We start from the raw sequence: 26,012 nt of genomic DNA, 5'->3' as shown, positions 1-26,012 counted from the left end.
AGATTGGCTGACTGGCAGAAGACAAAGATTGTAAATAAAGGGAGCCTTTTCTGGTTGGCTGCCTGTGAATAGTGGTGTTCTGCATCGGTTGGTATTGGGTCTGCTATTTTTCATGTTATATGCAAATAATCTGCACGTCAGAATTGATGGCTTTGTGGCTAAATTTGAGGGTGATACAAAGATAGGTGGATGAGCAATTAGTGTTGAGGAAGCAGGAAATCTGCAAAAGCTTGTGGTCAGATTAGGAGAATGGGTAAAAGAAGCATAGGGAATTGTATAGTTATGCAGATTGATAGAAGGAATAAAGTTTCTAACCTGGGAGGTACATAGAAACTTGGGAATCCTAGCGCAGAATTCACTAAAGATTAATTTTCAGATTGAGTCAATAGTATGGAAGGTAAAAGCAATTCATTGAGAGGACTGGAACATAAAAACAAGAACATAATGTTGAGGCTTTATAATGTGTAGAACATTTGGAGTATTGTGAGCAGTTTTTGGCCACACATCGAAGAATGTGCTGTCATTGGAGAGGGTACAGAGATGCTTTACCAGAACGCTTTTGGAAGAGAAAAGGTAAAAGTATGAGAAGCTTTTGATTGCTCTCTCACCGGAGTTTAGAAAAATGTGGGGTGGGGGGTGGGAAAGGGAGAGAGATCTTATTGAAACCTATTGAAAGGCCTGGATAGAGTAGACATGGACAGGATGTTCTCAATAGTGGGTGAGCTTAGGACGAGAAAGTACAGCCTTGGAATGGGATGTCCTTTTAGAACAGAGTGGAAGAGAAATTAATTTAGCTAGAGGAATGTGAATCTGTGGAATTTATTGCCACAAATGGCTTTGGAGGCCAAATCATTGAATATATTTAAAACAGAGGTCGATAGGTTCTCGATCAGTAAAGGTGTCAAAGGTTACAGGCAGAATATGGGGTAGAGTCGGAAAATAAATCAGCCATGAATGAATGGCAAAACAGACACAATGGATCAAATAGACTAATTATGCACTTACAGTGCCTATAAAGTATTAACCACCCTTTTAAATGTTCATAACGTATTCTTTTACAACACTGAATCACAGTGGCTTTAAGTTGTTGTTTTTTTGAACTGATCAACAAAAAAACTCTTTCATGTGAAAGTGAAAACAGAACTCGACAAAGTGATCCAAATTAATTACAAATATAAAACACAAAAACACAAAATAATTGATTGCCTAAGTATTCACCCCCTTTAATATGACACACCTAATCATCACTGGTGCAGCCAATTGATTATAGAAGTCACATAATTAGTTAAATGGAGATCACCAGTGTGCCATCAGGGTGTTTCGATTGATTGTAGTAAAAACAGACCTGTATCTGGAAGGTCCAGCTGCTGGTGAGTCAGTATCCTGGCAAAAACTATACCATGAAGACAAAAGAACACTCCAAGCAACTCTTCAAAAAGGGTATTGAAAAGCACAAGCCAGGAGATAGATACAAGAACATTTTCAATTCACTGAATATCCCTTGGAGTACAGTTAAGTCAATCATCAAGAAGCAGAAAGCATATGGCACAGCTGTAAATCTGCCTAAAGCAGGCCATCCTCAAAAACTGAGTGACTGTGCAAAAACGGGGACTGGTAAGGGAGGCCACCAAGAGACCCATGACAGCTTTGGTGGACTTGCAAGCTTCGTGGCTGAAATAGGTGAGACTGTGCATACCACAACTGTTGCCCGGGTGCTTCACTAGTCATAGATTTATGGGAGAGTGGCAAAGAGAAAACCCCTTGTGAAAAAAACCTCATGAGATTTCAGTTAGAGTTTGCCAGTATTGTGGGAGACTCTGAAGTCAGCTGGAAAAAGGTTCTATGGTCTGATGAAACCAAAATCAAGCTTTTTGGCCCCATCAGACTATATGCTATGTTTGGTGTAAGCCAAAAACCACACATCATCAAAAACACACTATTCCTACTGTGAAGCATGGTGGTGGCTGGATCATGCTGTGGGGGATGCTTCCCTGCAGCAGAGCCTGAAAGGGTTGTGAAGGTACAGGGTAAAATGAATACAGCAAAATACAGGGAAATCCTTGAGGAAAGCCTGATTCAGTCTGCAAGAGAACTGCGACTTGGAGGATTAGTTTTCCAGCAAGACAATGACCCCCTTCTCCCCCCCCCCCCCCACCAGCGTAAAGCCAAAGCCACAGAGGAGTGGCTTAAAAACAACTAAAGTTAATGTCCTGGAGTGGCCAAGTCAGAGTCCAGACCTCAACCCAATTGAGAATTTGTGGCTGGGCTTCAAAAAGGCTGCTCACTCATGATCCCCATGCAATCTGACAAAGCTTGAGCAGTTTTGTAAAGAAGATTGGGGAAAAATTGCAGTGTTCAGATATGCAAAGCTGATAGAGGCCTATCCACACAGACTCAAGGCTGTAATTGCTGCCAGAGGTGCATTTACTAAATACTGTCTTTGGGGGGGGGGGGGGGGGGGGCTGAGCAATTATTCAATCAATTACTTTGTGTTTAATAATTGGTCTAAATTTTGTCCAATTTGTAGAAATTTGTTTTCACTTTGACACAAGAGTCTTTTCTGTTGATCTGTATTTTTAAAAAAAGCCAAATTAAATCCAGTGATTCAATGTTGTAAAATAATAAAACATGAAAACTTCTGGGGGTGGTGGTGGGGGATGATGAATACTTTTTATAGGCACAGTATGTCTTATGGTCATTACAATTCAGGAATGGCTTAGTACCCCTGCTCTTCTATCAGTTATTCTGTAACTACCAGGAACCTGCTCCATCAACCAACTTCTATCTAGATAAAGAATCAGATCTTCCCTCAAACTTCTCTGAGCCACTCATTTGTGTTGTGCGGACAAAGCAAATCTTCCTGGATATGAATATTGCTAACTTATATGACTGGTGATAGAGCCTACTATGTTCCCGAAGAGTTCGCTAAAGAACATGTCTATTTCATATCCCAAAATTAAATTGTTTCAAAATAGGTACCAGTTCCAAGCACAAAGATGACCAGAATGAATAATTTTGATATGCAGTTGCAAGAAAGTCTGATCTTCGCCAAAGTCACAATAATAGACAAACACCAACTGCCTAAACTAATAATACAAACAATTATACTTTTTATGTCTTTATTGAACACCTTGCTTAATCCTTCACAGTCCAGGCTGGAAGTATGTGAACCCCGGTAGAACCTTCCTTAGCAGCAAAAGCCTCCACCAAATGTTTCCCATAGCTGCTGATCAGCCTTGCACAACGGCAAGGAGTAATTTTGAACCATTCCTCCATACAAAACTGTTTTAATTCATCAATATTTCTGAGACACCTTGAATGAACAGCCCTCTTCAGGTCATGACACAGCATCTCAATTGGTGTAAGGTCTTGACTTGGGCATTTCAAAACACTAATTTTCTTCTTTTTAAACCATTCTGTTGTTGATTTACTCCTATTTTGGATCATTGTCTTGTTGCACCATCCAACTTCTACTAAGCTTCAGACGATGGACTGCTACCCTGACATTCTCCTATAAAGTGTCTTGATACAATTTTTGAATTGATTGTTCCCTCAACGACTGCAAGCTGTTCAGGCTGAGGCAGCAAAGCTGCCCCAAATCATGATGCACCTTCCAGCATGCTTCATAGTTGAGATGAGGTTTTGGTGTTCCTGTGTAGTGCCCTTTTTCCTCTAAATATAGCACTGTGCATTTCTGCCAAAAAGTTCAACTTTTGTCTCATCTGTCCACAACAGAACATTGACCCAGAAGCATTGTCAAATATTGTGGTCTTTTGCAAATTTGAGATATGTATCCATGTTTTTTTTTGGAGTGTAGTGGCTTCCACGATGATGCCCTTCCATATACAGAGAATTTAGCAAGTTCTAGAGATTTTTGCAGGTCTTCTGCTCTTACACTTGGGTTCTTTTTCCACTTCCTTCAGCATTGCATGTTGTGCTCTTGGTAGGAAGCCCACTTCTAGGGACAGTAGCAAACAGTACTGAATTTCCTCAATGTGTAGACTATTTATTTTACTGTGGACTGATGAACACTTAGGTCTTTAGAAATGCTTTTGTAGCCTTTTCCTGCTTGATGCATCTCTACAATTCTTCTAAGGTCCTCTGAAAGTAGTTGTGATCGAGGCATGATGCACAAACAAATCTTTCTTCTGAAGAGCAGGATCTGTCAGTAACCTGACTTGGTGTGTCTTTTGTTATATACAGGGCAGGATGTCTCTACAATCCATACTCCAATCTCATCTCATTGATTGGAACACCTGATTCCAAGGAGCTTTTGCACAAGGCATTACCCCAGAGGTGGCGTACTTTTTTTGAAACTAGGACTGTGATTGTTTAAATACTGTTCTCATTGTTGATGAAAAGTACAATTGTTTGTGAGTTATTAGTTTAGCCAGACTGTGTTTGTCTATTATTGTGATTTAGATGAAAATCAGACCATACCTTATGAGTATTTAATGCAGAAAACCAGGTAATTGCAAAGGATTCACAACCCTTTTCTTGCAACTGTATATTGTAATAAACCCTACAAAAACCTTCCTCGATTTTTAAAAGGAGCAAAGAGTCTTTTGACAAATTCCTCTTCTTTATAATGTATCCCTTCCAGCTACTCTGCTGCTGAGAATGTAATCATAGTCAGTTTTATACATACAATATATCCTGTAAAATCATTGTGGAGATTTTGAATATCAGTCACACATCAATTTGCTCATCAACACCTTACATTTCTTTATTAAAAACTGAAATGTAGGATTTAGGACAGCATTACTTTAACCATGACCATTCTTGCATCAAGGTGCCCTCACTCAACCAGGAAAAATGTTAGCAATATGTGTAGCTTAATCTTTTTTCTGGCATTCAAAAGTTTTAAATTTGACACTACATTGTCATGCAAGCACATTTTTACCAGTAGTATCAAACTCAATATTTGCATAGCATCCTTAACTATTTCTCCTCTCACAATTTGATTTCTTATGCCTTATCCCACCTTATCTCTGAAATTTCCCCCAGAAACAGAACCCTACACAAAAGAATCTGGGTTTTGTTAATTATGATTTTGTACCTAATCCATTTTAACCAATTCACTATTGATGGCTGTACTTTAAATGGCCGACACTTCTAAGTTCTTGAAACCTTTCAACTTCTCTAGTTGTTTTTCTTTCTATATACTCCAGAAAACTGCTAAAACCAAACCCTAAACTTCCTGCTGTCATAAGCTCCTTTATGTGCCTATTATTTTTTTTTGCAATAGCAGTGCCTGGGACAACATAAATAGAGGTTGTTGATATTTTAATATTTCACATACTTCATAACCACTTAGACAGTTCATATTCAGATTTCAAAGAGATTTTCCAGTTAGTGCTGACAATCCTAACTATTAAAAGTGCACAAAAGGCACTTTGAATTGAATCACATTCTGTAAATAAAGGTAACAGGTTACCACTCCTTCATTTTTTTCTGAACTATGAGCCTTAGCAGAACAAATATTACCCCATCCTTTTAAAATTGCTTAACAACAGGTCCATTTATTACTTAGATTAGACTGCTAACACCATAGAGTAATTATATATTATTACAAGTGGCAATTTAACTATGAATTGTATAATTAATTTACATCTAAAACAAGTTTATGCTTCTGGAATTTTTATTAATAAACAAATCACCTATAGATACAATAAGCACCTATCTATTAAAAGGCATCAAAACAACTCAATTCTTTACAAAGGGAAATTATACATATCCAAGAATTTCACTCAATGTTAGAAGGAAAGTTTATACAACTGTGAAGGTCAGACTAAAAATAGACCATTCCCTGATGCAGAAAAAGTAAGCTCCACATGTGACATTTTGATATGAATTTTTCTTCCTTGTGTGGCACATTCTCTTCACATCTATACCACTGACCTTTCTTGGGAATGATGTGATGCAGTGAGTCATAGTTTCTGCAGCACGTTACACAACAGTTCTAAGAACCAGCCAGTGGCCAGCTTCAGCAAACTGTCCTGCTCTAGAATTACCAACCCCATAAAATAGAATGCAGTATACACAACTCTACAAAAGTCTTCAAAAGATTTTGAACACCAAACAAAGACTTTGTGGATTTTCTAAGAGCATCATGTTCAATTCACGTGGGAATCCTACTCACAGTTGATAAAAACGTCAAAAAAAACAATGTTGGAAATATTCTGCAAGCAAGATAGCATCTGTGGAAACTGAAACAGAGTTAATATTACATCAGAACTGAGAGAAGTTAAAAATTAAATGTCTTAAGACCAGGGAAAACAAAAATCAGATAGAGACCAACAGTGACCAAGTAATAGAGTTGGTGTAGCTGAGTACCTGGTGAAGCTTGTTAACCTCAAAAGGAAATGCAAATTTGAGAACCAAACAGGGACAGGACAACTACCCTGCACAACACCACCATTCAATCTGTAGATAGCCCATTATATATTGTTTTAATTCACTATCCCACTCAATCTTTGGCCTTCTACACTGTTCGAATTAATCCACACAGGCTCAAAGAACAGCATTGTATTGCCCATCTTAATAGATTTTAGTTCTTAGAATCTAACCTTAATTTAAAATGGTTGAATTTGAACAGTGATTCTGGTCTGTTACAGAATTGGCCAGTTCAGATGAAATCTAAAATGAAGTGCACCATGGCAGGGGAACACCTTGGTAGGTGGGGTGTGGGGAATGGTGAGCTGAGTCAACATGCACTTAGGAATGGAAAATTAAGTTCAACTGATATACTGGAGATTTTTGAAGATCTGATCAGTACAATACTAATGGAGAGAAACTTGTGAATGCGGTGAATTTAAATTTACAAAAGTATTACAAGAGATTAGCCACACATTTAGCACACAATGAAATGAAGGTAACATGTCAACTTGATTGGTTACTGACAAAAGGACAGAGTGGGAATAAACAGATCCTCAGATCCTTTTCAGTTTGGCAGAGCCAACTGGGATACTACCATAATTAGTGTTTGGTTCTAGTTATTCACAACCTAGAATAATGATTTAACTGAGATGACCAAATATATTAACACATTTGCTGATAAGACTAAATTAAGTGAGATGACTGGTGTAGGAAATTAAAAGACTTAAGGATATTAGCAAGCACAATAAGTGAGAATGCAGCAGATAAAATGTAACTACATTTACCAATGTGGATGGTCACACAAAACAGAAAACTGACTTTAAAGTAGTGACCAATTGGGTAGTAATGTTCAAAGGGATGTATAGTTGCAAGAGAAAGTATGTGAACCCTTTGCAATGACCTGGTTTTCTGCATTAATTACTCAAAATGTGATCTGAGATTCATCGCAATAATAGACAGTCTGCCTAAACTAATAACACCAACAATTCAAATTGTTCCTATCATTAATGCAGAAAATCAGGTAATTGCAAGGGGTTTACAATCTTTTTCTTAAAACTGTAGGTGTTTCATGTACAAGTCACTATAGGCCAACATACAGATGTGCAGGTATGTTAGCTTGAGTAATGAGAAAATTTGATTATATAGATAATCTCACATCTTCAGATATAGTTCAATGTCTTACACTGTGTTTTCTAGAGAATGTCATTGCTAATTCTCACTTACATCAAAGAGTAAACATTCATAATAAAAAGTAACTAAGTCACTTTGTTACACTAGACAATTTTACTGGCATAATATGGCACATTTTCACAATAAGTGAACCAAATTACAGAGAATGCTTAAAGACCTTGAATAATTTTTTTGAGCAACACAAAGAGCTAGAGGGACTCAGCAGGTCAAGTAGTATCTATGGAGTGAAATGGACAGCTGACATTTCAGGTCAAGACCCTTCACCTGAACTGGAAAGGTTCAGGTGAAAGAAAAAGATAGCTAGTGTAAAATCTGAAGGGAAAGGAAGAATCAAGAGCGGATAGGTGATTGGTGCATCCAGGTGAGGGGGTGATGAGGGCAGGAATGATGTCAGAAGCTGAGAGGTGACAGATATAAGTGATATAGTGCTGAAAATAATGGAATCTGATTTAAGAGGATGGTGGGGCTTGGAAAAAAAGGGAGGTAGAGAGAGGAGCTAGTGGGCGGTGTATGGGTGATGGACGTGGGAAAGGTAAAAAATTGAGGAGGGGGCCAGCTGAATCAAGAGAGTAAAAAATGTAGAAAGGAAGAAGGTACAGTGGGGTAGTGGTTGCCAGAAGTTTGAGAACTTAATGTTCATACTGCCAGGTTGCCCAAGCAGAATACAAGGTCTTGTTCTGCTAATTTTCATTCAGCCATGGGCAGACATGTTTGTGTTGGAAAGGGAAGTGAACATATGAATACTACTTCAATAATCCTTTCTTTATTAGCACTCTTTATTTTTGTAATTTTTTTGATTTTGTGTCTTTGTACTGTACAACTGCTGCATATCAATAAACTTCACATAATATATACAATGCCTTGGAAGAGTATTCAGCACCCACAACTACTTTCACACTTTACTGTCTTGTTTTCAAAATTTTAAATATATTGAAGTAGGATTTTTTGACCTAATCTACAAAACATTGTGTATCAAGTCAAATCAAAAGAAACATTCCAAAGCCTGTCAACAATTTACTAAAAATTAAAAACCAACATTGTGAGGTTGAAAAAGTATTCATCCCCTTTGTAATTACTACACTAACTTTCCTCAGGGGAGATATATTACTTTACCAACTCACTCAATTTGCTGATGTAGAAAATTGGAGGATCACTTGTTTTCAATGAATTCATAAGAATAAATACCTCCTCTCTCCGTAAGGTCCAATAGTATGGTAGATTTTCAACAAACCAAAATAAAGACAGAAGAACATTCAAGGCAGGTCAGGAAAATGATAATAAAAAGCACAGACCTGGGAAAGTGTACAAGATCATCTCAAGGGTACAAGATACTGAATATACCTTGGAACTTAGTGCAGTCCATACAGGAAAAAGTGGAAAAAATATGAAACCACAGCCACACTGTCTAGTTCAGGCTTCCCCTCTAAACTTAGTTGCCAGAGAAGAATGGCACCTGTAAGAGAGGCTACTGTGACACCAACAGTCACTGAATGAGCTGCAGAAGTCAGTGGTCGCAAGTGGAGATGAAGGTCATGGTTCCAATCTCAAAATAGATATTTATAGAAGAGTGGCAAAGAAAAAGCCCTGGCTTTTTTTTAAAAAAAGCATATCCTTGCCCATAAAGACTTGGCAAAATGTCACCTGTGAAAAAGTCTTGTGGTTGATTGAGACTAAAGTGGAACTTTTTAGCTTCAACACTAAGCACCACAGTGGTATAAATCTAATACCATGCATCAGCCAGGTAACATCATCTCTACTGTAAAGCATGGTGGAGGTAGCATCATGCTATGGGAGAACCTTTTAGCTGCAGGGACTGGAAATCTGGTCAGGATGGATGGAAAGATGAATGCTGCTAAATCCAGAAAGATCCTGGATAAAAACCTGTTAGCCTCTGCCAGAAAGCCCGAAGTGGAGAGGAAGTTCATCTTTCAGCAGGACAATGACCCAAAGCACACTGCCAGAGGAATCATGGAGAGCTTCAAATGAGGAAAACTGATGTTCTTTAGTGCCCAGTGTCCTGACAACTCAATCGAACATCTCTGGCAAGACCTCAAGATTGCTGTCTAATGCCACTCCCTAACTAACCTGTCACAGCTTAAACAATTTTGCGAGGAGGAAAGGGCAAACCTTACTTCATCACATTGTGTAAAGCTAACAGAGATTTCTCCAGAAGACTACTGGCTGTAATGGCTACAAGAGGTTGTTCAACTAAATACTAAGTAGAGGAGGATGAATACTTTTGAATTGCGGACATTTCAGTTTTTGAATTTTAAAGTTTTTTGCACTTTACAGTTTTCCGTTTTTTGGGCTCTACTGTGAGAAAAAAGGAACATGTGATTAACAAATAAAAATTCTCCATTAAATTGATCAAAATCCCTGATTGCAGTACATGTGAACAAATGGCTGGGTGGCTGAATACTTTTACAAGGCACTGTAAATCAGTGGTAATAAATTCTGAAATGATTGGCCAAAGGGTGATCCTGGCTAGCACAGGGGATAGTATACTTGTCTGGTCTATGTCAGTGTCTTCGACTGTTATCTATCACATTTGTTAAATGTCTTCACAGCTGCTGTACGCTTCAAAGACTATTACCAGAAGCTTTGATTTTTACTTCTAATGTCCAACATATATTTTTTGCTTTGCTAAATGATTAAAATAACTCTGTACATACATCAAATAGATTCTACTTCTAGAAGTAAAATAAACTGCCATAATCAGAATAACAAGTACTCTGAACTGAACAAAAAATGTAGTGTTAGGCACATCTAGATTGACAACCATACAACTTCTCAAAAACCTGAATATACAATATAAAATGAATTCCAAACGGCACTAGCCATCAAAGTACCCAGGATATCTTTAGGGAGAGGAGTCTCAGAAGGCAACATCGATTATTAAGGACCTCCAGCACCCAGGGCAGGTAGGAGGTACAGAAACCTGAACACACACACTCAGCGATTCAGGAACAGCTTCTTCCCCTCCGTCAGCCGATTCCTAAATGGACTTTGAAGCTTTGGACATTACCTCACTTTTTAAAAAAATATAACGGAGATTTTGGCGAATCTCCTCCTACTGCGCATGCGCAGGGCACATCTACAGAAAACAAGCAACATGTTTGGTGTTGAATCTCACTGTGAAAGTGCGCTTTTGTGCAGTTACAGACTGGAGAAACTTAAAAGATGGGCAGCTGCTGGCTCTCGCACAGGAGGGCTTAAAAGTAAAAAAAAAACAAATACTGGAGCGTATGGAGGCAACCGACAGGGAGTTCACGGACAGTATGAACCGGCTGACGACGAACTTTGAAAAACTGACTAACTCTGTTGCATTCATAAAGCACCTTGTTAAATGTGTAAAACATGTCTGCATCAGTATTATTTTGTATTTCCATACAATGTTACATTAGGCTGTTATACATCTATTGGCAGAGAAGTACTTGAATAAATAGGTAAACCACCATCATACAAGCAAGGACAGAAAACAGGGCCAAGTGAGAATACTTATTTATTCAGTAAGTTATGGGTCAAAGTATTTAGTGAGTACATTTCTAACTCTTTTGGCTTTATTCTTGTTGCCCTCTGTCCTGAAATTGTTAGATTGTGTGGGGGGTTGCGTTCAGGAAAACAATAAAATGGCATGCTGCTGTCTGACAGCGTTTTCAGATTTCTCTGGTTACCCCATCCACACTGATCTGCCCAAGCAGCATTTTCAAAATTACACACCCTGGACAGCGTTTCTTAAAAGCTTCGGTTTCGGGGGACGAAAACGCCATTTTAGTGTGGACGGAGGGTAAAAACGAAGAGAAAAAGCTTCGGTTACGGATTTATCTGGTGTAGTGTGGACGTAGCCTTATAGGTACTATTAAAAATATTGGAGTGTGCATATCCTTTCATCATTTAATGACTGTCACCAAATAATCACCAGTCTTTGTCTCATACTACTTTATACTTTTAATTAACAAAAAAAACTAAGACTTAAAATTAAAGATTGATTGAATAGATTACTTCACATTTTACCACTCTGCATATGTAATTATTTTCAACTTTCAAAGAGCTCCAATTGTAGATCATGTACCCTACTTTTAAGGCTCCACAACCAAGGAACATACTAGGAAGTGCAGCCAATCTGGTCTCTTTAATATCTCAAAAACTGTTATCTGATTACTCTGGTTGTGAATTCTGTGACAGGAACCTTAATTTGAATATTCTTTTTCTTTGGAAACCTTACTATTATTTTACTAAATAAAGATTCCACTCCCTTCAGGACTGTGCATCTTTCCCAAGTTATGTTGTCAGAATCTCATTAGACTTTTCTAATTGTATACTTCCCTCTATCTTGCCTACAATATCTCCCATTTTCCTCGCCATCAGCAAGCTATGCATTTGATGTATTAACCAAACCTTTTTTTAAAAAAAAGTGAATAGCTGAGAGTCCGAAACAACTGTTAGTGGATAACCATTCAATATTCCATTAAGTAAAGAAACAACTCATCTGTTCTCTATTAGTCATTTTATTTGCCTACAGTTATACACAGAAAACATTTTGCTATTAAGTATTTCTGTTCTGCTTTTTAAACCTGTACTGGATTTCTCTTATCGTCTAAAAGTTTGTCATTCTGCCTTCTTGCCCGCAAGTACACACTTTATTAATGCACCATTTGAAATCAAGCTTAGTTCATACAAAACATACTGAATGAAGGTAATATTACAGATGTAGAAACAAATGAACTAAATTATGAGATTACAAAGATAACAAAGAAATCAATTTCAAAACTGAAATTCAGGTCATGCGCATTTTTACCACTATAGTGCTGCTGCAAGTTAATACTGCCATTGAACTTTCACCAGTTGCCCATTCCACATCCCGTAATGTGTTTCATGTGCTGCCAATCAATGTGGCTTCCTGATAATAACAAAGGAAAAATATAATACTCACAATACTTACCATTAAGCATCAGAAAATTGTCAGTTCCTGGATGGGGATATCCAAAACGACCTGGAATAGGGCAAATAACATAATTAACACTTTCTAAATGAAAGGGAAAATGCAACATATCAGTACCAAATTATTGAATTAAAAATACATTTTTAAAAAAAATCGACCCTGGTTACTCAACCATATTCTTTCCCTTGCGCTCTGCTGGTAACTTCCATAGAAGCTCAAATGAGAGAAAATGGATTCAGTTTTTTTTAAAATATTCTCTCAAATTTTCCCTACTTCTACCTGGCAGCTGGAAACAGCTAAACTTATGTGTGTTTTTTAATTTTTTTTTTCCTTTTTGGAAGCATTTTCTCAATGTTGTTTAAACCTTACAGACCCCTATAATTTTAAGTATGACTCCTCCTTGCCTTACAACAGAAACTATTCATCAAAGCCACAGTATTTTGGTTTATCTAAATTTCTCTCCCTTCTGGACACAGGGTTGTGAAATGAGTTCGAAGTTACCACAAAGACCCATGATAATCTTTCTACTTTAGGCACAATTTATATTTAGTAAAATTGTTACTTTTGCAGCAGCTTCAATCTTCACTGTGGCTATAAAAGCTGAAGTTTAATTTGTCTGACAAAAATCCTCAAAATATTCCAAAGCAGTTTTGGAATAGTCAATAACAGTAAAAAGAGAAAAGTATATCAATGAACAAAAGCTTGGAAAGGAGCTTCACAAAAGAGAGCAAAGTGGAAAGATCAGGCCAACAAAACATGGTAAGGAAACACAAGCTACAAGCAGACTGTTGAGCATCTGGGACTGAAATCAGGTGACCCTAACCTTCATAAGAAATTGAGAAATGATCTCCATAAAGCTATCAGAGATGCCCAGAGACATTACAAGTTCAAAATCAAGTCATGGACCAACAGTCAGTTGCAGCAGGGTTTATGTGTTATAACAAGCATTGCTGACAACAGCACAACACTTCCCAATGAGTTTAATGTGTTCTATATGTTTTGAACAGAAGAGGCCTGGACTGTCAACACCCACTCCATCAGCCTCGATTGCACATGAATGCACAGTCACTGTAACTTCTAGAGAGTGAACCCACTGAAGCGGGTGTTCCTGCCCGTGTCCTAAGATCCTGTACAGATCAATTGGTGGGAGCATTTGCAGATATTTTTTAAGCTCTCTCTGCTTTCATCTGAGCTTCTCAGCTGGTTTAAGACCATTATCATCCTGATACCTTTTAAAAAAAAAGGGTAACCTGTTTTAATCACTACCACTCAGTGGCTCTGCCATCCACCATCATTAACTTTGAGAGGCTGGTTACGACAAACATTAACTTCAGCCTCCAAGACAACTTCAATCTACTGAAGTTTGCCTACTGCCACAACAGATACAGTGGATGCCATCTCCATGGCACTACACCCATTTCAGGAGCATCTGGACAGGAAAGATACATGAAACACTACTCACAACGAAGAGAAAATCTGCAGATGATGGAAGTTCAAGCAACACACACAAAATGCTGGAGGAACTCAGAAGGCCAGGTGGCATCTATGGAAAAGAGTACAGTTAAAGTTTAGGCCAAGATCCTTCATCAGGTCTCAGTCTGACACGTCAACTGTACTCTCTTCCATAGATGCTGCCTAGCCTGCCGAACTCCTCCAGCATTTTCTGTGTATTGCATAAGACTATTGTTTATTGACTATAATTTCACCGTCAATACTAAAACTCCAAGCAAACTCATTTCCAAAGTCCCAGACCCCAGACTCAACAGTTTACTTTGCAATTGGATGTTGACTTCCTGACCTCTAATATAATACAGCAATAGCTCCACCATAATTACCCTCAACACTGCGTCCTTAGCCTCCTACTTTACTCCCTGTACAATCATGACTGCGTGGTCAGATTCTAATTCCATTTACAAGTTTGCAGGTGACATCACCATAGTGGGTTGTATCTCAAATAACCATAAGTCAAAGTACAGAAAGGAATACAGAGCCAAAATACATGGCATAATGACTGTACCCTACAATGTCAGCAAAACAATGTGCTGGTCATTGATTTCAGAAAGTGAGATGGGGGTAGGGAAGGAGCAGGGCAGTGTACATAATCCTGTTTACACTAATGTTGCTGAAGTCACAATCAAGAGCTTCAAGTTATTAAGAAAGATCATTAATAACTTGTCCTGGTCAAACCACATTTGACATCAGGGCTAAGAAAGCTTACTGGTGATTCGTAAACAAGAGAAAATCTGCAGATGCTGGAAATCCAAGCAACACACACAAAATGCTGGAGGAACTCAACAGGCCAGGCAGCATCCAAGAAAAATAGTACAGTTGACATTTTAGGCCAAACTGAACTGGAGAACTGTTTTCGTTACTCTAGCTGAGATTTCATATGTTTTTTCAACAGTGGCTTTCTCTTTACCCCTCTCCCATCTCAGCCACTGAAGCTTGTAACTCCTCCAGAGTCTTCACAGATCTCTTGATGGTCTCTCTCACCACTAGCCCCTTTTTGCACAGGCAATCAGATTTTGAGGACGGCTTGCCCTCGGCATGTATACAGCTATGCCATATTCTTTCTATTTCTTGATGACTGACTTAACCGTACTCAAAGGGATATTCCATGACTTGGAAATTTTCTTGTATCCATCAGCTGACTTGTGTTTTTCAATAACCTTTTCGTGGAGTTGCTTGGAGTGTTCTTTTGTCTTCCTGGTGTAGTTTTTGCCAGGATATTGAATCACCAGCAGTTGGACCTTCCAGATACAGGTGTATTTTTACTACAATCAATTGAAACACCTTGAATGCACACTGGTGATCTCTGTTTAACTAATTATATGACTTCTAAAACCAATTGGCTGCACCAATGAATGTGTCAACAATTATTTTGTGTTTTATATTTGTAATTAGTTTGGATCACTTTGTAGAGATCCATTTTCACTTTGACAAGTTTTTTTTTCTGTTGATCAGTGTCAAAAAAGCCAAATTAAATCTAAGATTCAATGTTGCAAAACAATAAAACATGAAAACTTCCGGGGGGGGGGGGGGTATGCATTTTATAGGCACTGTATACCTTGCTGTTATAAGACTATTGAATGGTTTCCTAGTACAAGTTGGATTCTTGACCTAACTCTTGCACCGAGTGCTTACTTACACTATACTTTCTTTGAAACTCTAACACTTTGTGTGTTTTGTTTTTTGTTTTACCTTGTATTACCTCAATGCACTGTGTAATGAATTGATCTATATGAACAGCATGAGACACAAGATTTTCCACAGTACCGCAGTACAGGTAACAACAAATATTGCAAATGAATGTGTTAGGAGGAAATGCACAAGAGTGAGATGAAAATTTTTCTAAAGAGGATGTGCCAATACACTACAAAGATGGAGGAGTTTGACTATAAACAGAAGATTGATTTTATTTCTTGACAAGCTGGGAATAATTAGATTGGAAAATGGTGACTCTAATTCCTTTATTCAGTAAAGATGGGAAATGAAGCTTAATGTCTGCCGTGGAAGGAGTGGGATGGTATTAGAAACTATTAAGGCAAAATTCAAAGTTAGCTGCAATGCTAACATGGATTTGAGAAAAGGAAATGGCAACTATACTTAACAAATATACCCAAATTCTTTGAAGTTGTAAGAGGTACTGCAGGTGAAGTCGAACCATTTATTAATTAGGAACAGTAAATATCACAATAAAAAATAAAAATTCAAATTTGAGATAGCAGATTGGTGTGGATAAAATATAGGAAGTTATTATTGGCTTTTTTCTGGTTGGCAAGATGTAATGTGTGGTGATCCACGTGGCTTGGAACTGGGACCTGGTATAAGATTTCAGCATGGGAAAACATGGCAAGTCATCATGAAAACTAGGTTATTATTGTTAGTAGGAGGGAATAGAGAAAAGTAATACTTTTAGTTAGAGGGTGTGTATGAGACCATATTTGGAGAAATATACACAGCATGGATCCTCCCTTGAAGTAATTCAGAGGCAACAAATTCCTAGAATTGATAAGTTGTCTCACAAGGAAAGTTGAAGTGGCCAAACTTGTATCTGCTGGAGTTTAGAAGTGCAGAATGAGGCCTGACAAAATTATACAAGATCCTGACAGATCTTTACAGGATGGATGTGGAGAAGATGCTTCTTCTGGGAGAATCAAGAATTATAGTCACCAGTTAAAAATAAGGAGTTACCCATTTCAGACAAAAGAAAAATACTCTACTCCTTTTAGAACACAGATTCCCAACCTGGAATCCACAGACCCTCCCAGTAACAGTAGGGGTCCATTGCATAAAAGGTTGGGAACCCCCCTTTTAGGGTCTTATCCTCAAAGGACAGTGGAAGGAAATTCTGATTATATTTAAGGCCAAGTAAGTTCAGTGAGTAAGTGGGAGGATCCTTTAAACAACTCCCATATCAAACTTTCCCATCTGTAAATTGTGAGTGCAAGTGGACAGCAAGATTAGGATCACAAACAGGAGAAAATCTGCAGATGCTGGAAATCCGAGCAACTCGCACAAAATGCCGGCGGAACTCAGCAGGCCAGGTAGTATCAATGGAAAAAAGTACAGTCGATATTTAGGGCCGAAACCCTTCAGCAGGACTGGCGAAAAAAAGCTGAGGGGCACATGTAAAAAGGTGGGGGAAGGGGGAAAGAGAGAGAAACACCAGGTGATTTGCAAAACTTGGAGGGGGAGGAATGAAATAAAAAGCTGGGAAGTTGATTGGTGAAAGACACAGAAGGCCATGGAAGAAAGAAAAAGGGGTAGCAGCACCAGAGGGAGGTGATTGGCAGGGAAGGAGATAACGTGAGGGTGGGGAAAAAGGGGATGGGAAATTGTGGGGGGGGGGGGAATGGGCATTACCAGAGTTTGAGAAATCGATGTTCCTGCCATCAGGTTGGAGGGTATTCAAACAGAGTAAGAGGTGTTGTTCCTCCAACCTAAACGTGGCCTCATCATGACAGTGGATGAGGCAATGGATAGACATATCGGAATGGGAAGTGGAATTAAAATGGGTGGCCACTGGGAGATCCTGCTTCTTCTGGGGACAGAGCACAGATGCTTGGCGAAGCAGTGTCCCAATCCAAGTCATGTCTCACCATAGACAGGAAGCCACACCAGGAGCACAGAACATAATAAATGACCACAACAGACCCATCCCCTTTCCCCTCTTTCACCTTATCTCCTTGCCTGACCATTGTCTCCCTCTTTTTTTTATACAAAGCTACAAACATTTACAGTCGGCCCTCCGTATCCACGGGTTCCGCATCTGTGGATTCAACCAACCGCGGATCAGGATTTAAAAAAAAGCCCTGGAAGTTCTCTCTCCAGCACTCTTTGTTTGAGCACTATTTGCCTCTTGTCTTGTTCGCTCGCTACTTGTGCGGTGTGCACCCTTTGTTTCTGTGAGGGTGCGTAAAGTACTGTAATCTAGAGATGATTAAAAGTATTACTCATTGTTTGAGCATTGTTCGCCTTGCGTCTTGTTCGTTCGCTACTTGTGTTGTGAGCTAGAGGAAGGAGTTTAAGGCTAGTAAGTGATGGTTGGCTAGCTATGTAAAGCACTACAGCCTCAAAAACTTAAAGATCATGGGAAAATCGGCATCATCATCAGTGTTCCCAGAATGCTGTACTGAGCATGTACAGACTTTTTTTCTTGTCATTATTCCCTAAATAATACAATATAACAACTATTTACATACATTTACATTGTATTAGGTATTATAAGTAATCTAGAGATGATTTAAAGTATACGGGAGGACATGCGTAGGTTACATGCAAATACTACAGCATTTTATACATGGGCACCTGCTGGTGGGGGGTTCCCAGAACCAAAACCCCATGGATACAGAGGGACAACTGTATTTACATCACATATACGCAAGGTACGGACAGCCAATATTTACAAGACACTAAGTATGCTCAAATTAAAATATGGTTATTGCCGACTATAAAACAGTCAATAACTCAGGAGGCCCACTGCTCACGGAAATCTCCCAGTGTGCCCATCGTGACTGCGTGCTCCCTCTCCAAGGACAGCCGGGCACGGATGTATCCTAGGAAAAGGGGGGGGGGCAGTCAACCCGGGCAGTGCCCTCCACTTCCACCACTTAGACCCGTGAATGGACATCCTGGCCAGACCCAGGACCAAACCCAGGAGATCCTCCACACGCTCCACCCCCTTCGGAACTGGGTGCTTGTATGAGGGGCGTGGGACTAAAGTGCAGCCAGAACCTCAGCAGCAGCCCCTTGAGAAACTCAAAAAGGGGCTGCAACCATAAAGCCTTATCATTGTAAGTCTGAGCCCGCCTGGCCTTCTGCCTACTGCACCCGAATATATTGAGGCTCACTTCAGACACTGCACCAAGTACCAACCATACCACTACTAATCCCTTTAAGTGTCTCTGAAAAATGTGTTCCCCACATCGCCTCCCTCTGGTGCTCCTCTCTCCTTTTTCTTTTATACATGGCCTCCTGTCTCTTTAACCAATCAACCTCAGCTCTTTACTTCATCCCTCCCACCACCCCCCCCCAGATTTTACCTATCACCTGATGTTTCTCTCTCCCTCTCCCCACCTTTTTAAATCTACTCCTCAGCAATTTTTCTCCAGTTCTGCTGAAGGGTTTCAGCCCAAAACAATGACTGTACTTTTTTCCCCATAGATGTTGCCTGGCCTGCTGAGTTCCTCCAGCATTTTCAGTAAGATTAGGATGACCTGGCCAATAATTACATATCAAGCAGAATACAATGCTGTGCCAACAATACTCTTATTCAGTCAGTAATAGTAGTCCATGCTAAATACATCGGCAGATCAATAGTAGAAAATATCCCTCCTTGCTTGTTTTTTTTAAAAACCCAACCTCATTTGCAAATAGATTTCAAACTAATTTAAATTAAATTTTAAAATAATTTAAAAAAGAAAACTGGGGTGGAGTTTCAAGATGGCGACATAAACATCTGCCTTTTAGGCGTTCTTCATTTTTTCAACTATAATCACCCTTTAATTAAATCTTTTTGAATTTAATCACATGGGTTGATACTTTCGATTAACTTTTTTTTCTTCCTAAAACAATATTTGATCTAATCTTGTCAAACTTAAAATGGCTACAAGCAAGAAATCGTCTAAGGATCCTTTATCCATCGACGCAATTTCTAGTCTTTTGGACGTTAAACTGGATGCTAAACTTGCGGGTCTGGAAGGCAGATTAGATGGTAAATTGGGAAGTAGATTGACAAGTTTGGAAAATAAGCTTACCAGGAAAATATCTGAACTTGAAGAAGGTGATAGATCGCTTGAAACTAAGCTTCAATCGCAGGCATCAGACATTCAGCGGCATGAAGATAAGATCGTGACTCTTGAAAAATCAATTTGTGAAAAAGTACGTACAATTGAAGCGCTGGAGAAGAAGGTAGAGTCGAATGCTAAAACTATGGATCAGTATAAGTTTAAAATTACTGATCTCGAAAATCGATCTCGCAGACAGAATTTGCGTATCATCGGGTTTCCCGAAAAAGTTGAGTCCGGTGATTTAACTGAATTTTTCTCTAAATTACTATGGGAAACTTTCAGTGCTGAAGGTTTGCAATCTAAACCTGTTATCAACCGCGCTCACAGAGTTGCGAGATTTTCGGCTATGTCTGGTAAACCACGAGCGGTGATTGTTTGCCTTTATTATCCTCAGGAGAAAGAGCTTTTAATTCGATTAGCTCGTAAAAAAGGTATGATTTCTTACAACACTAACACATTTCGAATTGTTGAAGATTATTCATATGATGTAATGAGATCGAGAATCGCTTTTAAACCAGTGATGGCAGAGATTCACTTGATTGGACTTAAACAAGCTTTAATGTATCCAGCGAAGCTTAGAATTACGCTGAACAACAACAGTCAGCAATTTTTCAACACTCCGGAAGAAGCGAAGAAATTTGTTGAAGAATATAGATCTTCTAGTGCAATTTGAACTATGTGTCATGATGAAGATTTTTCGGAGAGAGGATGCCATCTCATTTTAATTAACCTATGATGCTGGGTTATAACTTCTTATCCTGATCTACGGGTCTGGGTTTTTTTTACTATCATCATTGTTCTATAGATGCTCTTTTAATTTTTATAATTTTTTTTTAATTCTTTTTTCTGTTTCAGATATACACATTTATATTTTGTAATAATGATTTATTTTTTTCAAGATGTCGTTTCTTCTTCCCATAAGACTTTGCTTTCTATAAGCATTTATTTGTTTGCCTGTACTTAGAAATGGGACGAATGTTTTGAATTTTTTAGTCTTTTTTTAATATATTGTAGTGTCTATTAAATCTTTTTTTAATCCTATTTTGATAACTTTTTTTTATTAAACTTTTTTAACAGATTGCTGAATTTACAGTTATATTTTGTAAGATGGCTTTTTCAAAATGTCGTTTCTTCTTCCCATAAGTCTTTGCTTCTGAAACGTCATCTTTCTTGTATTTGAATATAGAATTTTTTTTTTAAAGGTATATTACACTTTTAAATTTTAATGTTTATACTTTTTTTTATTAATGATTGTTTTATTATATTAGTTTTTTCATTCTGATTGATATATGTTTTCTTTTTGCAACCCTATATTTAAATCTGGGTGTTATACAGTTTTTTAAAATCTTTTTATGGAGCTACCATCTTGAAATGGGGGTAAGGTTAGTGTTAGATTATGCGCCTGCCGCTTGGCTTTCCTTCGAAGGGTGGGGGGAGGGGGTAGGGATCTTTTTTCACGCTTTTACGTTTTATTTTTTTGCTTTTAGTTTATGGGCCGACTTTAAATTATTAATATTGTTGAAGTGTCATGTTCTCCGGTTGCTCCTGAATCTATTTTCCTTCTTCCTGAATTATGGGTTATGTGTCTTTTTAACCTATTATGATACACACAACTAATATTGGCATGATGGATAAATCTATTAACTTTATCTCTTGGAATACTAATAGTTTAAATCATCCGATTAAACGTAAAAAAATATTTAAAGTATTCCATAGATTGAACGCTAATATTATTTTTGCACAGGAGACCCATATTAGGAGGGAGGATAACCAACGTTTTTTTAGGTTCTGGAAGGGTCAACAATTTCACTCAAATTGTACCGCCAAAATTAGGGGTGTGTCTATTTTTATAGACCCCTCAATTTTGTTTACACATCATGAAATTATTTCTGATCCACAGGGCAGATTTTTGTTGATAACTGGTTCACTTTTTAATCGAAAAGTGGCTCTAGTTAATATTTATGCTCCAAACTTTGACTGCCCTGAATTTTTTAAACGTTTATTTACTTCCCTTCCTAATCTAAATGAATATATGTTGATAATGGGTGGAGATTTTAATTGTTGTTTGAATCCTTCGATGGATAGATCTAAACCTATCCGAACTCTTCCGAATAGATCAGCCTTATTTATTAATTCTTTTATGGTTGATTCGGGAATTACAGAAATATGGCGGTTTTTGAACCCTAAAGATAAAGAATTTTCATTTTTTTCACATGTATATCATAGTTATTCTAGAATTGATTATTTCCTTATTGATCATCGGTTATTAATGGATGTTATTGATTGTAAATATGATTCTATTACTATTTCGGATCATGCTCCTTTGAAGTTATCTATTAAGATTTCGGACTTTTCCAATAATGCTAGATCTTGGAGACTTAACGCTACTCTGCTTCAAGACCCAGAATTTGTCACCCACATAAAACAGCAAATTGACTTGTTTTTCTCAACAAACTATACTGAAGAAATTGACAGAGCAATACTTTGGGACTCTTTCAAGGCTTTTATCCGTGGATAAATTATCTCGTATTCCGCTGGTAAAAGGAAACAAAGATACTTAGATATTGCTTTATTAGTGGATAAAATTAAGGAAATTGATAAGATTTATTCCGTGACTCCTACCATAGAACTTTATAAGAAGAGCGTTGAGCTTCAAATGGAACATAGCTTATTATTATCTTCTTCAATTGAAAATCAATTAATTAGGACCAGGGCTCAATTCTATATTCACAGTGATCGAACTGGTAAACTGTTAGCTAATCAATTAAAAGCTATTTCGACTAAGCGACAAATTATTAAAATTCGTAACAAGACGGTAATTTAACTATTGATCATAAAGAAATCAATAACACTTTTCAAGATTTTTATAAATCTTTATATCAATCAGAATTTGATGGTGACCTGTCCATGATGGATAATTTTTTTTAACAATTTGAATATTCCTAAACTGATAGGTGAAGATCGTAGCTTGTTTGATGCTCCTATCTCTATAGCCGAAATAGGTGAGGCTATCTCATCAATGATTTCAGGGAAAGCTCCTGGCCCTGATGGTTATATTGTAGAATTTTTCAAAACTTTTTCTTCTTTGCTTTCCCCTTGGTTATGTGAAATCTTTAATGATGCGTTTGCTAAGAAGAGATTACCTCAATCTTTTTATGAAGCTACTCTCTCTCTAATTCTTAAAAAAGATAAAGATCCTACTTTATGTACATCTTATCGCCCTATATCATTATTAAATGTAGATTCTAAGATTCTTACAAAAATTTTAGCCATTAGATTAGAAAAGGTACTATCACAGATTATTTCAGAAGATCAAACTGGTTTCATTAAGAATCGGTATTCTTTTTTTAATGTTAGAAAATTGATTAATATAATTTATACCATCACCCACAGTCCCAGAATGTGTTATCTCATTAGATGCTGAAAAAGCCTTTGATAGAGTTGAATGGACATACTTATTTAATGCATTGAGAAATTTTAATTTTAGTCCTAATTTTATATCATGGATTAAATTAATATATTATAAACCTGTTGCTTCTGTTCTTACAAATAATTATAGATCCTCTTTTTTTCAATTATCTCGTGGTACGAGACAAGGTTGTCCTTTAAGTCCTTTATTATTTAATATTACATTAGAACCTTTAGCCATTGCTGTTAGTGAATCTCCTAATATTTTTGGTATTACCCGTAATGAGAAGTTATACAAATTATCACTTTATGCTGATGACTTGCTGTTATATATTTCTGATCCTGATAGGTCTATTCCCGCTATTTTATCCTTGTTGGCTCAATTTGGTAGTTTTTCTCGTTATAAATTAAACTTAGATAAGAGTGAATTATTCCCCTTAAACGCGCAAACTTTATTGAATGACAGGATTCCATTTAAAGTTGTTACTGATAATTTTATCTATTTAGGTATAAAAATTACCAAGAAATATAAAGATTTATTTAGACTGAATTTTTTACCTATGGTTCATCAAATTCAACACCTTACTACAAGATGGTCTCCCTTATTCCTATCATTAGTTGGTCGGATTAATGCTATTAAAATGATGATTTTACCGAAATTTTTATATTTATTTCAAGCCTTACCAATTTTTATTCCTAAATCTTTTTTTGACAACATTGATTCAAAAATTTCCTCATTTGTGTGGCAAAATAAAAACCCCAGGTTAAGTAAAAGGCAATTACAAAAATCTAAAAAAGATGGTGGCTTAGCTTTACCTAACTTTAGATTTTACTATTGGGCGAATAATATTCGTAACCTAACGTATTGGAAGTTAGATTTGGACTCATCATTGTGTCCACAGTGGGTAAATTTGGAATGCAATGAGGCAAAGGGATATTCTCTATTCTCTGTTCTTGGTTCTTTTCTTCCTGCTGATTTAGTTAAATTCAATAAACAGATATCTAATCCTGTTATCAAACATACATTACGAATTTGGTTTCAATTTCGTAAATTTTTTACTCTGGAAAAACTTTGTTCTTGATAGCCCTATTTTATTTATTTATTTTTTTTCAAACCTTCCTTGACAGATCAAGCTTTTAGCATATGGAAAAGGAAAGGTATAAAATGTTCTCGTGATCTTTTTTTTGAAGGTACTTTGATGTCTTTTGACCAACTTTCCAATAAATTTAAATTACCTAAATCTAATTTTTTCAGATATTTACAAATCAGAAATTTTTTACATAAAGTTTTACCATCTTTTCCCAATTCAACTTCAACGGATTTCTCAGATTTGATTTTTACCTTAAATCCTTATCAGAAGGGATTAGTAGCTTTTATTTATAATATGATTATGAAGATACAACCAGAGATATCTGATAGAATTAAACAACAATTGGGAAAAAGAACTTCGATACAATATATCAACAGATAACTGGGAAAAAATTTTACAAATGGTTAATTCTTCTTCTATATGTGCTAAACATGCTTTAATACAATTTAAAATTGTACATAGAGCTTATATGTCTAAAGATAAACTTGCTCGATTTTATTCTCATATTAACCCTCAATGTGACAGATGTCATTCAGAAGTGTCTTCATTGACCCACATGTTTTGGTCATGTTCCACTTTACATAACTATTGGAAGGACATATTTGTACCATTTCCTCAATTTGGAACGTCGATTTACAACCTCATTTTATTACTGCAATTTTTGGTATACCAAATGAGGATGGTAATCAGTTTTCTCCTTCAATCAGATGAATGATTGCTTTTGTAACATTAATGGCCAGAAGGTCTATATTACAAAATTGGAAAGAAGTAAATCCTCCTACCACGTCTCAGTGGCTTTTTCAAACTATTTCTTATCTGAGTTTGGAAAAAATTAGAAGTACTATTTTTGACTCATCAATTAAATTTGAAGAAACTTGGGGACCGCTCATTCGACATTTTCATATGAATTAATTTGGCCTTTTCCAGACCTTCTCTCTGCTTATTCTTGTCCAGGTATGGAGTTCCGGAGTTCTTTGACACTATCATATACTTACAAACTGTTATTATTGCCCATGTTAGTTTAGTTTAGTGTTTTTGTTCCATATATATTCTCTTTTATATATTTTCAAATTTTTTTTTCTTTTTCTTTTGACAATTATTTTTGTTTTTTTTCATATATAATTATATAGACTCGATTGATTAATGTACTTTTTTTTTGTTGATGTTCAATAGGATATTATTATCTTATTATTAATGTAATTTCAAGTCTATTGTATTCATAACCTATTCATTATTATGTTATGTTTTTTTTTATATTTATATGAAACTCAATAAAAAGATTGAAAAAGAAAAGAAAGGAAGAAAACTAAATCAGTTTGTAATTAATTATAAATGACTTCATTGAAATTAGGGTTCAGGAGATAATGCCAGAGCATCTAGCATTGTTATTTTCTCATTCTACAGGACAATTTTCCATTTAAACTTTCTCACTTCAAACTTCTGAAGAGTAAAGGCAATTGATCATTAAAACATTTACCGTAAATTCCGGACTATAAGCCGCTACTTTTTTCCCACGCTTTGAACACTGCGGCAACACTGCGGCCTATACTACGGTGCGGCTAATGCATGTTTTTTTATCATGCCGCCAAAAACATTTTGCCTCGTAACAGTAGACCAATAAAATTGATGAGTAGTTCACAGAGGTCCAATGAAATTGTACGATAAATCAAGCGCACTTTCACAATTAAATTATTGTAAATCAGTCATTTG

At 36.9% G+C, this 26,012-nt stretch overlaps 1 protein-coding gene across 6 annotated transcripts in view; it reads right to left on the bottom strand.

The window, feature by feature from the left end:
• The window catches only part of cpeb2 (cytoplasmic polyadenylation element binding protein 2), a 120,780-nt gene that overhangs the window by 40,134 nt on the left and 54,634 nt on the right, over positions 1-26,012 (bottom strand). For 4 of the 6 annotated variants that reach the window (XM_059988896.1, XM_059988898.1, XM_059988900.1 and 1 more), the window contains exon 4: positions 12,503-12,562. In XM_059988896.1, coding sequence (XP_059844879.1) covers positions 12,503-12,562 — 60 coding nt within the window. The remainder of the gene's footprint in view (positions 1-12,502; positions 12,563-26,012) is intronic. The other 2 variants (XM_059988897.1, XM_059988899.1) reach the window with 1 other exon arrangement.

The sequence above is a fragment of the Hypanus sabinus genome, chromosome 14, assembly GCF_030144855.1.
Source record: "Hypanus sabinus isolate sHypSab1 chromosome 14, sHypSab1.hap1, whole genome shotgun sequence".
NCBI classification, from domain to species: Eukaryota; Metazoa; Chordata; class Chondrichthyes; order Myliobatiformes; family Dasyatidae; genus Hypanus; species Hypanus sabinus.
Note: the sequence above shows the minus strand (reverse complement) of the source record. Positions and strands in the feature narration are given on the sequence as shown.